This window comes from Labrus bergylta, chromosome 7, assembly GCF_963930695.1.
Source record: "Labrus bergylta chromosome 7, fLabBer1.1, whole genome shotgun sequence".
NCBI classification, from domain to species: domain Eukaryota; kingdom Metazoa; phylum Chordata; class Actinopteri; order Labriformes; family Labridae; genus Labrus; species Labrus bergylta.
In genome coordinates this window covers 19,018,201-19,033,751 of record NC_089201.1, presented here as the reverse complement: position 1 = coordinate 19,033,751, position 15,551 = coordinate 19,018,201, and the positions used below count along the sequence as shown (strand labels likewise).

At 39.7% G+C, this 15,551-nt stretch overlaps 1 protein-coding gene across 7 annotated transcripts in view; it reads right to left on the bottom strand.

Annotated features, from left to right (window-relative positions):
- The window catches only part of LOC110005077 (adaptor related protein complex 3 subunit beta 2), a 42,416-nt gene that overhangs the window by 20,127 nt on the left and 6,738 nt on the right, over positions 1-15,551 (bottom strand). For all 7 annotated transcript variants that reach the window (XM_065956972.1, XM_020660551.2, XM_020660560.2 and 4 more), the window contains exons 2-13: positions 8,653-8,728; positions 8,115-8,189; positions 7,695-7,790; positions 7,248-7,408; positions 6,521-6,587; positions 5,933-6,115; positions 4,607-4,804; positions 2,642-2,739; positions 939-993; positions 754-825; positions 297-359; positions 21-153 (exon numbers count right to left, since the gene is read on the bottom strand). In XM_065956972.1, the coding sequence (XP_065813044.1) occupies positions 21-153; positions 297-359; positions 754-825; positions 939-993; positions 2,642-2,739; positions 4,607-4,804; positions 5,933-6,115; positions 6,521-6,587; positions 7,248-7,408; positions 7,695-7,790; positions 8,115-8,189; positions 8,653-8,728 (1,277 nt within the window). The remainder of the gene's footprint in view (positions 1-20; positions 154-296; positions 360-753; positions 826-938; positions 994-2,641; positions 2,740-4,606; positions 4,805-5,932; positions 6,116-6,520; positions 6,588-7,247; positions 7,409-7,694; positions 7,791-8,114; positions 8,190-8,652; positions 8,729-15,551) is intronic.

The window sequence follows — 15,551 nt, the reverse complement described above, 5'->3', positions numbered from 1 at the left end:
TATCACAAGGACATACTTACCATCTCGATTAGACAGCAGCTGCACCAGGCCGTTCAGACATGTGTCTCTGACCTCGCCGATGTTGGTAGCACAGCGGCCAATTGCTTGGATTGTTGCGGCCACAAAGTCTTTATCCATGCTCTTAATGTATGTCTGCAAGAATAAATGTTCACATACTAATAATAGAGTTTGTCTATAATCACTTTACCAAATATAAATTCTGCAGATCTGTCTTTCAGCATGAAGGGACTCCATGTCTCTCTTCAGAAAGTATCAAACTTGATGTTGCACTTTACCTGAAACTCTCTGAGGATGGTGGAAATGTTTGTCTCGTTGGCCAGATTGGTGAGGACCTCCAGCTGCGGAAGACAAAAAGAAAAATATGTTTTTTGAACGCTGCAATAAATGCTGTAGACTTCTTTATCATAGCATAACTCAAATTCAAGAACCTGCTCCAGTGACAAAGCTTCTGATTAAAATCATTATTTCAGTATGTTAAAATTTCAAGTTGAACTCTAAAGCTTAGGACCTGCTTAAACCTTCATTAAGCACAGCAAGGTCACACCATCCTTTGATTAAGTGGTCAACATTGCTGCTTGTAACAACCAAACAACGCGGTGTAAGTGGGTTTAAAATGATTAAAGATAGGCCGATGTACTGTACATGAAACCACCATGCGTCTGAGTTAAGAGAATCAATAGTCTTCCATTGAGTCAGAGCTAAGATTCAATAAAAGAACACAATAGAAAGCACCTTGAGGACTTTTATCTGAGTTGGGTCCGTGGAGCGGATGTAGAAACTCTTCAGGTACGGTTCAAACATCCCCTGTGAAACATCAAGGCAGGAAAAAGTCAAAAAGTAATAAAGGTGTAAGGCCTTGAAAGTTTGATTTCCATCCCAACATACAACCATCCACAGTGCTAAAAGATGTGACTCACCCGTCTCTTAATGGTCATTGTTGCCACGTTTTGAAGAACAACATACTGGACTTCACTGCAACAGGACACAGACACGGAAGAGAGATTCATAGAAATAAATTCAGGGTTATAATAAAGATGAATATTCTAAGATGTTATGTGTTATGTTATGAAATAAAAAATGGTAAATGGACTTGAGCTTGTATAACGCTTTTCTAGTCTTCTGATACTTAAAGCGCTTTTACACCACATGTCACACCTACCAACTGAGCCACAGCCGCCCCATTAATAAACCATGTGGCCATGATAGAGGTCAACATCTCATCACATTAGTAGTGATAATCATAAATAATCAGGATAAAACATCACTAACAAATGCATCAGATGTCATCAGCTCGTTAATGTGTCAGAATGCCCAACCCTAGATAATGTAAGCTACCAGAATGCTTAACTAGATAAGAAAATCTGATTTTTCTAACGTGCTATACGTTTCAGTTGCTAAATGGAAATGGTACACAGATCTTGCAGCCATGACTATCTCTACAGTAAGTGAGCTTGACAGTACAAACTTTTCACAATTTTATTTTAAGTTTTTATAATTGCTGTACAAGAAATGATTATTGTTACCACTCATACACATGCCTAGTCTCTTTAAAGGTCACATATTCTCCTCCTTTTCAACAAGCTTAAAGAAGTCTCAGAGCTCCCTAAAACATGTCTGTGAAGTCTCTTGTTCTAAATCCACTCTGATCCTGTATTTGATCATGTCTATAAACCCCTCTATTTCAGTCCAGCTCAGAACAGGCTGTTTCTGTGTCTGTAGCTTTAAATGCAAATGAGCTGTGTCTGACCACGCCCCTCTCTGAAAGGGCTTGGGTGCTACTGCCCTTTGTGATGTCATAAAGGGAAAATTTTCATGTTTATCTTCATGCGTACCATAAACAAATAACCTTTTCTGACATGACGACTCTGGTGAAATGAGCTTTACATCTGCATCTTCATTTGAGTATCTGCTTGTAGATGGTCTAAAAACATTGACCAATTAAAAATGGTTTAAAAGAACTTGATTGTGTTCATTTTCATTTCTTCCTTTTTTGTTGTTGTTGCAATGATTTAGCTGTGCCACCGATAACTCCACGCTAATAATTAGGCCTGATGAAACATATCATACAGTACAATGGATTTCTGACAAATCCCCCACAGAGAGAGGCTGCTGTTAGGTCGCTGCTGAGTGATGATCCCATTACAAACACACCCTGAACCACCGGAGCACTTGTTCAATAAGGAGCTGACAGTTTTCAGGACTAACAGCCACAGAGCCACTGATGTGTCACCATCACTCCTCATGGTTTATGCTTTCATGTTTACCTCAGTCTCACTCTGCTCCCCGTTTAATTTCACTCGCTGCTTCAGGGCTGGAGAGATTTATTTTACTATCCTCGCTTGTCCTGTTTTTTTTTTTCCAGAGTGTTTTCCACTTTGTTGAGTTTCATGGTTATTATAGGTTTCTCTTATCACATTCAGCTTCTCTTTTTGACACTTTGACTTGTTTTATGTCTCTCTTTATGCGCGTCTCGCATCATATTTCACCCTCAGCTCCGTTCTCAGACACATTAACAATTAGAAATGGCTCATACTGCTAGTTTGACTGACTCCACTGAGATTCATTTTAGAATACCCTGCTATGGTACTGAAATGTACAAGTCAGAGCTACTACTGCTCACCTGTGGCTCCTCAGGAGACGGACCAGGGCCTTGGCAATCACCCCAACCTCTGCTTTTGGGGCAAGATGAAAATACAGCTGAGCCACAGCCATCACCACCTGGAATGAGGAAACAAGGGAGAGGTGGTAAAATGTCCCCAGGGATACCATCTCATAAATGTAAAATACAGTACAAATTAAAGAGGACATACATGTGAGGCTGAAATGTCCTGACCTCACATTGTTTGAAATCTAAACAGGGTGAAATGTCTCTAACTTCTTATGAACAGAAAAATGACTGATTAGAAGATACTCACAGGCAAAGCTGCGGGATGTAAACACGAGCAAATACTCTGTCATAAAGTAGTATGTGTACGGATGGAGTAATGATGTATCTGTCTCTGAGCTGATTGCATACACTTCTGTAATCTGCACACTTGTAGTCAAACTACTAAAAAGAAAGCCTACAGAAATGACATGTAGCTTATACTGTAACTATGCAATGAGACTGATACTAAGAGACATGGTGCAGTCAGTGCAAGTGAAATGTTTGTTTTTTTACAAGAGTCAAAAATTGTCCAAGCTGAAATCTTTTATAAATGTATTTCCCAGGTTGATTATTCTGAAAAATAAAAACTCTTGGTTTTATAAACGTCAGAAGTAATTATTAATTGCTACATATATCAGAGTTGGAGACATTGGTACAGTTGCCTCATTATAATTAGCTATCTATGGGGCACTGGTAGCCTAGTGGTGAGAGCAAACGCCCCATGTACGGAGGATAAGGCCCTCCAAGCAGGCAGCCCGGGTTTGAATCCGATCTGTGGCTCCTTCCCTCTCTCCCTGATTTCTGACTCTATCCACTTTAAAAAAAATAATGACCTATCTATATATTTTGCATTTCAAACCATGAACTCTTATTGTGCTCTCATTTCCTTGCTACTTTTCCTTGCAAAATCTTTGCTGTGTTGTTTTGCTCATGTTAGATTAATGTTTGGTGTCTTTCAATAATACATCAAAGAGTATCTGCTCCCTTTTCGTAAAGTGTCTTTAGATAACTTTTGTTAAAAGCAGGCGCTACAAAAATAAAGACTGATTGATTCTGTGTATTGCCTTGTTGTATATATCAACCTTAACTCTGTCAGAAAGTTTAGAAATTAGTTTAAACTCAGTATTTGTTCTCCATTGAAGATACAATAACTTTAAAGCAACAGCCCTACATAAATGCATCACTGTTCAGGATTGGATTGTGTCTGATTTATTCTGCCTCTGTGCTGAATATGCATGAAAGAACTGATCAGATAATCTGCCAATGACTTATTCAAAAAAGGCTCTGTGTCTTTTTCAGGTTTTCTAAGAACTCAATCAGCATGTTGCAGCTTTTAAATACTTTTTCTGCCTGCACATAAAGTTTTAAACACAGTATGTATTACCATATAAATATGGTGGAGGAGCAGCACTAGCATTAACTTTGAGTCTTCTTATTCTCAGTCCAATATCTGCTCTTCTTTTTATCTCTGCTTTCGGCCTCTTCTTACTTCAGGGAAAAGTCGTCTCTTCAGCTGATAACTGCTTCCCCATGTTCAGCAGCTAGGTGCTAATCTGATTGCTAATTTTATCTGTTTGGTGTTGGGCACTTGGCAACACTGGGGGTATCAGAGCTTCTTCGTTGAAACACCTTGAAGATAGCAGCTTGGCTACAGCTGTAGGCAGAATAGTGCGTGAAACAACATACAGGAAACGAAACTGGACTTCAAAGGTCAGTAAAGCAGAAGTAATGTAGCATGAATTAAAAAAATATTATCCCTCAAAGATTTACTTTGAGTTAGTATCTGGTTAATGGTGAAACAATGGTGACTGAGCCTGGGACATAAAGTAATGCTGGAGAAAGCAACTTGGATAAGCTCTACCATGGCAACTGTCTCAAGGCTGCTCTTTGTTGAACTGATGTAAGCTATGTGAACAATCAACAGTGCAGTTGACTCACAGCAGCATTGCGGCTCTGCAGGAGCGGCTTGGTGTTCCTAAGCAGCAGCCGGTGGTCTGGATCCATCACGTACGGCTTCCTCTTGGCCATGGCATGAGCCTCTTCCTTCTTATCTTTCTCCTCCTCGTCATCGTCCTCATCTTCGTCCGAGCCGTAGAAGGTCTTGTCTCCGCCGCTGCCCTCCTCCAGCAGAGACTCCTGCAGAGAAAGGGTTGATGAAACGGTGATGTGGGGAACAGACTTTCTCTAGCATGGAAAGTAGTTGCGGCTGATAATAATAAAAGTCACCAGATGGTAATTTGCTCTTGAATATATTAGAAGTGTGGGGAGCATTATCATAAGACTTCCTGTAGAGCCGAACAGTTATACCGATTTATCACCCCTTATACACTGGGGTTTTTCTGCAACAGTAATATTCCAACACAGCATGAAAAATTGCTCAATTTATTTTCTAGCGGCTTATGGGAAAATAAGTCAACAGGTGGGTCTGAAAAAACGGATAAAAACAGAAGAAAAATATCAAAAGTTGGCAACTATTGAAAGAGAAAATAATGACAGGACAGCCTCAATTTGTGCCTCTGCAGGGTCATAATGACAGACCTGGAAAAACATAATTAATCCAAACAAATAGAAGTCGTGCAAAAAACATGCACTTGTACACCGAATGTTAGTAATCTCATAAAATCATATTCTTGTGTAAATATGTTGTTGGTGGCAGCACAAAACAAGACATTTAGGATTATGGTCCATATTCTTTTAAGGGATCAGAAAGCAAGCTGTCTGTGTAAATCTTTGTAAAAACCACTGAACATGTTGTATAAAATAGTCTAAATAAACTAATGGCTGTACAAGCAGTGACAAAATACAAAGAAAGTGCTAAAGGTCACATATTTGACTCTTTTTCAACATGTTTAAATAAGTCTCAGAGCTCCCCAAAACATGTCTGTTTGTCTGTCTTTAAACAACTGAAGAGAATCTGATGTTCACCCAGCTCCACATGACAGCACAGCACCCGTTAGTGATTATATTATCAGGGGTCTCTCTCTATCTCGCTCTCTTTCCTCCCACAGTGAAGCAGGTTAGCAGAGCTGGGCTGTCTTACAAATCAAGAACTAATTGGTGATTTGTAATTGAACTTTTTTTTTATCAATAACTTCATTTTTTCAACATATTTTTTTCTGGTGTAAATTTACAATTTTGTAGTCTTTCCCATCTTTGCTGTTCACAAATTAAAAAAAATTAAAAAAAATGTAAAGGCCGGTCTGGTATTGAGGCCTGTCCTAATTAAAAGCCGGGCTTTTCATTTTGTTTCTGTTTCTTACTCACATTCATGTTTGGGTTTAAGAACTGGGTCCTGGCGTAGCGGGTCAGCATGTTGATGATGACGACCTGCCCCCACTCCTCCACGTCAATCAGGAGGTTACACAACTTCCTGTAGTTCTTGTGGATCAGGTCGATGCGCTCCGGACAAACCTCCTCAAAAGCCATGACAACGCTTCCTGCCACCAGCTGCAGCACAGTTACAAACACAACTGGTGGTTATATTAGGATCATTTTCTGAGATACGTTTTGTCAAGAGAGCACATGATGTCACTCAGGATTACTGACCCTGTGCCTGTGTGCTGAAATCATACCTTGAGTTCAACAAGAAACCTCAATTTGTAGATTAAATTCTACAGCCTGTTATTTTAGGAATATTTCATCATTTTATGCAAAAACTACAACCAGAGGAAGATTGGTTAAACAACTGATACAGTTTGAGTCAACTGAGGCGTGGAATTCAAATCAGGTTATGTGAACAGAAGCTGGTTCTTATTATTTTGTGAATTCTGTGTTTTTCCAGACTTGTATTTGCCTTTGTTGGGAAGAAAAAGTCCTGTGGAGAAATGTTTAATCAGCAGTGCAAATACTCACCGTGGTTTTGTCAGCGAGGAGTTTCTCTATGACTTCAATCAGCTGGTCCTTCTGTTCTGGATCCAAACTGAGAGCAGAGGTGAACAAAATATTTTATGTGTATAAAACAAGAAACGTTTAAGGAAGAACGACTTAGTAACATTATAGGATCAAATATAAAACAAATTGATTTTCTTCCCTCCAGCCAGAGCAGAAAATGATTTCTGCAGGATGAACCTCCCACCGCCAAAAAACAACAACAAGTCAGAATAATATTTGATCTTAGCAGAGTGGTTCTCAAACTTTGGATCAGGACTCTCTTTTTATAATGAATGTATTATTTTAGTTTCTGGTATCAATGTTATAGAATGCTCAATGGCAACATTTCTATCGCTTAACTAGAAGTCAAATTATTTTTTACTGATACTGAAGTGGATAAGAAGGCTGCACGGTGGAGCAGTTGTTACCGCTTTTGCCTCACAGCGAGGAGTTCCTGGTTTGAATCTTGCAATTGCATGTTCTCCCCGTGCATGGGTTCCCCCCCACCAGTCCAAAGATATGCTCGTTAGTGTGACTGGCTATTCTAAATTGCCCGTAGGTGTGAATGTGAGTGTAGCTGGATGTCTGTCTCTATATGTCAGCTCTGTGATTGACTGGAGTTCTGTCTTTACACACAAAATAAGTGAAGTAAGATATATTTTTTTTTTCTAATTGGATCCTGAGTGCTGAGAAAGTCTCGATGCGTTACCTGTACAGTTTAGGGATGGCGTGAGCAGCTGTCTTTCTGACGTATGGGGACATATCGGAGGCCGCCTCTTTGATGGCCAACATCATGATGGGCACGATGATCGTCACTCTGATGCTGGAGAGAACTCGCAGAGCGCTGGCTCTGATCAGCTGGTTTGGATCCTGCAGAAAATACAGAAAGATAACTTTGTAAGTTACATTTCTGCCAGGATCGACTAGGTTTGTGCAGAATATACATGCTAATGTTAGCATGCTAATGGCCTCACAATGACAGCAATGGGAACAATAACTGTTTGAACAGATAGTGGCAGTCAGTCCCATGAAAACAAAGTGGTGGACCACTTAAGATAACAAGCTGCTAATGATGTCTAGTATACCTTTCTCGAGATTCATCCACATTTTGAAGTAGAAAATCTGCCTGAATAGTGTCGTATAAAAGCGGCTGTACCTTCAACCCTCGCTGAAATGTTGAAATGGACAGCAGAGCCAGATCCTGCTGCTCCTCGGCATAACGCACCAGGTAAACGTAGACCAGCTTCTTCACCTGCAAGAGGAGAAACACAGATGGATTAAAAAAAGTTATGTAGAATAGTTCAATTATTTTCACTGAGAAAAGAAAAGATGAGAAAAGAGATGAAGCAGCGGGATTGAAAGCTCAAAAAGAGGAAAGGAAATTTGGAATTTTGTTTAGGTGATATAAAGCATGATCCTTTGGGGCTTTGGGGCTGCATTAATTATATGCAAGCAAAACAAAAACTGAAATATTTAAAAGCTTTTAATGCAGGCAGCAACTTTTTGTTTGCCTCATACAAGCTAGCTCTAGAGAAATGATAGAAGAAGAAACATGACACTGGAGTTCATTACAAACCTCAATGTTCTTACACGCCACATTTTTCACCACAGCAGGGAAGAGATCTGATGCATTTTTACCCCGGGCAATCATCTGCAGGAAACACACATACACGCACGAGAAGAGAAGGTAATAGCATTGAGAACTCAAGGTGACATTTTAAAGAGTGTGAATCATTTGCAGCCAAAGCTTCAACTTCTGTTTTATCTTGTGTTTTCTCATTTCGTTCCTTTTCCTTCACTTTTATCGTCTCGGCCCTGCAGGGAAGATGAATGAGGAGCTGGGCGTGGAGCTTCAGAAGGAAGACTCCCACACAGATTATGAATATTTAACAGCTGACTGTGCAGCTTGTGTGTTTCACTTTCAGGATCCTAACTTCACTACAGTTTTAGTTTGTATGATCACCCATGAAGGCATTTTTTTTTTTTTTTGACTAAAACTCAGTTTAAAGAACAAGTTTTGAATCTTCAGATGCTTCATGTTGTGTTGTTCGTTCAACTAGCAGCTGCACCTGCTGATCAGTGAAATCCCAAAGTCAACCATAATTCATACTCACAGCTACAATCCGCTTCATTGCCTCCAGCTTCAGGGAGTCTTTGTTGCTGTCCAGCATCTCCTTCAAGTCGTCGTGTCTGAGGGAGGAAAGAGCTCAAATTAGCTCACGGCATGCCACTCTTTTTTTTTTTTCTTCGCAGTATTGTAAACACCATAACAACTCTTATTACACAGACTTCAAACAAAAAATACAGACCAGTTTGACAATTTTCCATTCAAGGCTCAAAATGTATTCAATTCTGCAAGTGTGACCCAAAAATTATTCTCTTTGAAGTGGGAACTTCGGCTTGAAAAATATGGAAACCTTTGAAACTGCAGCTCATAAAGCGCGATAATGTGAAAGTGACATAATCCCTAAAACATGTTGACATCCACGAGACATGATCTTCTTCTTTTAGCAGGATAGAGTAAACAACATGCCTCCATCAGAGGAAGTCTGTGGACGATGTGACACATTAGAACTGTAAATCAGCTTCTTCTCTGTTGTTCTTTTGTGTATCCAGTGTTTATTAGTTACGCCTTATGTTATATGTCTTAACCACCCTCAGGGGACATTGGGGGTCCCCAGTCTCTTGCATTCTTATTTTTTGGAGGTCGCAAGCTGAAAAGTTTGGTAACCCCTGATTTAAACTGTCCCTCCTCTTGAAATATGAACTTGTCTTCCTCGCTGCATGCCGCTGATCTTTCTCAGAGTAGAGACGGTGTAAGACTCCCACACTGCCAACATTTTTGAGATTTCAACAAATCAGAACGGGAGACTTCTGTCAAATAATAAACCCTCTTCTCTGAATCAGGAGATAGGTATGCTAACTCTCCAGCATGAAGCTGATGTGAGCAATAGATAAAAGTCGACAACCAACATCTGTGAATGTCACTTTAATCCCAAATGGGACGATGTTTGTCAACAGAGCGGATTTCTGATACCGATGTTCAACCAATATATCAGATTAGGTAAAACAGATAATTCCGTGTTTTAATCAGATGCTATTCTAGTTATAAATTACCACCCTGAACCATTTAAAAGTATGTAAATTCCGCCGCCAGTGGGCTCTCAATCAAAACAATAACAAAAATATGTTGAGGCTGGTGGAAAGATTTATGGGAGTTCTCTCTGCTCCCCCCGAATGAACTCTGACTAGACCGTAGTCAAGATGAACGGGCGAAACAGACGAGAATACGTTTAATGACCATGTTGGTAGGGTTTTAGATCATATTTAAAACATAGTTAACGTTAAATTATAACCAGCTTTTCAAAATAAATCAACATTCAAGAGACGCAAACATGTCACTGTGCAGCCACTTTAGCTTGTCCTCCTTTTTAAAGATATTGGGACTACAACCAGCGACTTCACCCATGAGAAGCAGGATCCATGTGTGTGGATCATCCAAGCTGACATCCCCACCCTGCTGCAATATAAACACACATAAACAACAACGGCAGGCTCAACCAAAACCTGCAACGGTTAGTCAGAGGCAGCAGAGCAGTGCAGACAGGATCACTGCTTCAGCTGCCAAGATAAAGACGCCAGCTAACTGAAGGTTAAAAGCCTGATCAACGGCAACTTCTAACAAACATTTAAACTGTTTTGAGATCTCTTATGCCAAATACTACAATAATTACTTCAAATTGCCTTTACATTTCCTTTACGGTTTGAATCTTGTTCAAGACATCTAAACCTGCAGGACTATCTTGTTTTTTCTTATCGCTCATTACAACTTTTGGTTAACCTTTAAGTTAAATCAACAACCAAGCCCTTCATTTATATAAACTGAACGTACTCTGTCGGCAGAAATCAAAGAAATGCTTATTAAGTAGTATGTTTATTTGGAGAAAATTAAAGTTGTACTTAATTAACCTTTGAGATATTAACAATCATCCATACATTGTGGTGATGCATATAACATGCCCATGTGCAAATATGGGCAAACTTTAAATTTTTGGGTTTTGTTTAAGAGAGACAATGGACGTAAATCAACATCCATATGAAAGCGACACGTCAATTAATCAATCGATCTTTAATCGGGGCGGCAGTAACTAAGTCTGTAGGGACTTGGGTTGGGAACCGGAAGGTCGCCGGTTCCAATCCCAGTGCGGACCAAAATCTGGAAGTTGGTCTGGTAGCTAGAGAGGTGCCAGATCACTTCCTGAGCACTGACAAGGTGCCCTTGAACAAGGCACCAAACCTCCCACCCACCACCAGCTCAGGACCGCCCGCTGCGGGCAGCTCCGTCACTCTGACATCTCTCAATTAGTCCATTTCCTTTTTGTGCATGTGTATATTTCAGCTTTTGTGTGCATGACTATTGACAGAGTGTAAAACAGAATTTCCCCATGCGGGGATCAATAAAGTAAATCTTCCTCTTCTTCTTTATTTTTATAGCTTATTATCTCGAGACACTTGACAAAAAGAGTAGGTCTATTATATATTATATATTATGTAAGTGTTGAAGAAATGAAAGCACAAAAACATACAGTGTCATCATTTTGTCATACTTTTAGTATCAACAAGTCAATTGCTATAATGGTTCGACAAAACTACTTCACTACGTGATAACGTTATGAACGTTAATCGTTCCTATGAGGTGTCCTTGATAGTGACAGTTTGTCTAAACTCAAAACTAACAGACAGAGGGAGGGAATAACACATGCAAAGATATTAAACGTCTCGTCATTAAAGGTGTGGGTTTAAGGGAATTAAGGGAGGGTTTGGTCGGAAGTGGGCGGGGTGATTAAATAACTGCAAAGCTGCTGATTTCTCCTCTGACTTGTTTCCAGGGCAACACAGGATGCAATAAAAATGTGTTAAGTGATTTCCTGTCTTCGTGCAGAGCATGTGTAACATCTGACAGTTTTTCTACAGGGGACTGAAGGTGTGTGGAGCTAAGCTGCAGACACACAGAGGTCTGCTCCTGATCCATGCCTCTCTCACTGGCGTTCAGTAACAGGATTTACACGGTGGACATCATGTAATCCATGCACCACGTTTGTCTGTTATACAACTAAAGTGGTGCAACAGTTTAAAAAAATATTGGTCATCGGATCAAGTCGACCTGATAAGCTGGATATTGCAAAACGTCCCATATCATTTTAAGTGTTAGACTGAAGCCATGAGGCATCGAGAGGGTTTGTCTTGATTTTCTTCTTTTTTTACCTCCTCTTAACCAAATGTGCATAAAAAAAAGTTTAATTTGCTTGTTGTTTTTTGGCCACATTTGAATATCCATATCATGTTTACCTTTCTTGAAATCATCCTTTTTATGAAGTCATTTTATTTGTGTAGATTTTGGTTGTCAGACATATCATCAGTGTCAGACTCATCAGCGCTTTAAAATGCATGCTTGTAGGCTGATTTTAATCCAGAGGCAGATTAAAAAAACATTTTCTATCAGCAAAACACATTAAAGGAGTGATAAGTAACTCTGGTACTTAGTGTTTAAATTTGGTACTGCAGTCCAAATTCAAAACATTAGATAGAGCTGTCTCCCCTTCGCTCCCATCTCCCCAGAGTCGATGCGACCGCTGGTTGTCATGCCACGGTCACGGAAAGCTTCAGTGTTTAGCCAGCTCGGCATCGGTCTTGAAACTAACCTCTCAATATTTTTCAAAAGCATCTCCAATATCTATCCTAGTTTTACCACGTTTCTGATCTTGGAGTTCATTGGAAAAATGCCAAGGCTTTTTAGGTCGTGTACAATCAGTTATCTTTGCTTGCCTTCTGCCATCGCTGCAACACCTGTTGGTTTGCGATGATAACTGGTCTCATATCTGGCAAACCGAGGGGCATCCAAAACAGTCAGGTGCCTTAAAACCGCCTACATCCTTTGATTAAAAAAAATAAATACAGATCATTCTGGACTGGAATCAATAGAAGGTGGAACTTTTATAATTTAATTCAGTAGATATCTTACATAAGAAGAGTGTGCAGATTTAACATTTTCTCTGACTATTGATATTAGGATTGATTTGTGAATACTTCACTAAATTAACCACTCTGATTACAGTCTTTTCATCCTTTGTTTTTGTTTTAACTTTCTTGTGCTCTTTATATCACATACAAGGAATACCAAAATACTTCCATAAAATCCATTTCCAAACTAGATGATCCAACTCGAGTTAGACATTTTATTTATTCATGTGCCTGAGTGGGAGACTGATGAAGGGGTACAGATATTCAATCTGTGTTTGTGGTGTGACAGCAGGGAATGGAGGCCTTGCAGTCTATGAGGAGGCCGTTGCAGACCCCAGCTGATTTATCACGACTAAAGAAGCATGTTTGTGTGTGGCCGTGCGTGAGTGTGTGTGCAAGCAAGTTGTCCTGTGTGCTAACCAATGTGTCCTCTTTCGTCTCCAACAAGCATTAAAGTGTTAATAATTAGATTGCATGAGTAATACAGTTCACTCTGTCACACACTTCAAAACCTTAATTCATCAAAGAGTGTCAAATTAAAGACAGTATCTATAAAATGCTGCTCCTGATTATTTTGGGAGGCAGGCAGTGAACTGACTCGGGTTTCTTGGATGCATATTATAGTGGTCATATCCCAAAACAAATTAAAAAGTAAATCTGTGAAAAATGTAAAGATAACTTGCCCAGAGCAATGAAGGCCCAGCGATGAGGATGAGTAACACTGATGCTGATTTCCAGCAGAAAATGAAGGTCCCACTGGTTCATTTCTCCCTGTGAAATTGTGATGATGGGTTGCGGCCTCTGGCCATGACTCCAAAATTGTGAACACATTTCAATCAACTAGTCTCTTTATGACAGTCTCAAAACTCCTCCACCGCCTGCGTTTGATGTCAAACCTGAAGTGTCTCTCTTCTTACAACATTTGAAGACATGATATGAAAGCAAAGGTCAAACTTTAAACACAGAAAAAGAGCAACTAGTATTAAAAAATCTCCCCGTTTATATATTCTTTTCCCCATGTTTGTACAACTAGTCTACCGCCGACGCTAAATTGACTCCACTTCTTTGCCTTGAAAGTTAGCTTGAGATTTTATTTCAAACATGGCGACCGCCTTCATAACGCCCATCAGAAACCAATGTGTGATGTCGCTGAGGCTACGTCAATGTTTCATACAGTCTATGCATAAAACCAAAGTAGTTGACTAAATGAAAACTGTTGGATTTACCAACACGTGATGCAGATCATTCTGAGGGGATCATGAACACCGCATCAAAAAGATGTGGAGATTTCACCCTTGATACCAAAAATGTCAACTTTATAGCACTGCTCGGGGAGAAGTCAGGGGGATTACCAATTACATTAGACTTCATCTTCAGGGCACCATAAATGTCTGTATCCATTTCGTGACAATCCAAACAAAGTTGTAGAGAAATTACAAACTAGTCTTACGTATAACCTTTGATGTTTAAGCTTCTTTCAAGACATGCTACTTTGCACCAATATTAGGGAATCATACCGGGCAGAATCTAACAATTTTCCGTTAAAAGTACGATGTCATTGACCCAACGCTGCTGCTACATGATGTTGCTCTGACCTTGTTCATACTGTGTCTCACTCTCACTTCCACTCCTTGCAGCTGAAAGCAACTCACATCATTTCTTTGGCTGTTATGAACAGAAAACTCAAAGAAACACAACATATCACGACTGAAACCATGATAGACAGGTCAATTTCAAAATTTACTTCACACTGTCAAAGTGACAAAGTGTAATGGTAGAGAGGAGACACATATCAACCGAAGACTTAATTAGTTTTGCGGCACGTGTCTATTTACCGCCTTCATCGGCTTCACTAATTAATAAAGTGACAGGGATTTGTGTAGCCTGTTTGATGACAAATAGGTTTTTGAAGATCTAATTAAAACGGGCCCTGAAAACATTGATTACGTTTGCTGAGGCAGTGACCAAACATGAGACCTGTCAACGTGTAAAACTGATCCTCAATTTGCGACCACAGACGAACATGCACAAACATGGTTTGACCTACGCCAAGGAGATGATGTCTTACAGACCCAATTGTCAGTAGAATAAAAAACTAACTATAACACTTTTTTTTTTTACATGAAATTTGATGGAAGTTAACTTGATGGCGAAGACCAAGACAATGAATAACCCATTTTTCTTTTACTCATGTATCAAAACTCATGTTACTCTTTCATTCATGATCATGTTTAAAACTGTATCTGATTAGAGGGTATTTTCTGCTTTCAAACATGCATGTTAAAATACTCAAGGCGTTTTTTTTAACAAAAGCTAACTGCTCGAGGTACTTCAGTTTCCCTTCTCAACTATGATATATTTTTTTATAAATAAATGCCATCTATAAATGCCACCTCAGTGAATTATCTTTGAAATAAAGCTTTGTCTTGAGCACATGCAGGAAAAAGACGACCCTCTGACTGGGTTCACACTTCACTGCTCCTGCCCAAAGGTCTCGCAGTAATTTTACCCCAACACTGGTTCTCTTATTTCCCTGGATTTTGTCCCGTCCTCATGACGAACAACAGCTGAATTTACAAACAGCTTTGAATTATTTAACCTGCGCTGGTACAACAGAGAACACCGGTGGTCAGGTTACCTGGCACCAAACCCGGCCAGGAGATCTGGAGGACTCTCCAGCTGGAAACTCTTTGCGGAAGAAGTCCAGTGTTCAGTGATACAAGACGCAATGTCGTTTTTGTCCACTAAGAAGAGAGACTGCAAAAACATTAGAAGGAGTAGATATGGAAATGTATTTGCATGAATCACAGAAAAGCTTGCATTCATAAGCAGCTGGTAAGGCTGTTTTACATAAGCTGACTCTTTTGGAAGAGACTTTAGAAGTTTCTTGTTTTTCTTGGTGACAGATGAAAAATGTGCTTGCATAAACCAACCACGAGTGTACTTCAGTAAAACCCTCATCCAGTAAACATAAAAGCATATTCTTGTCTAT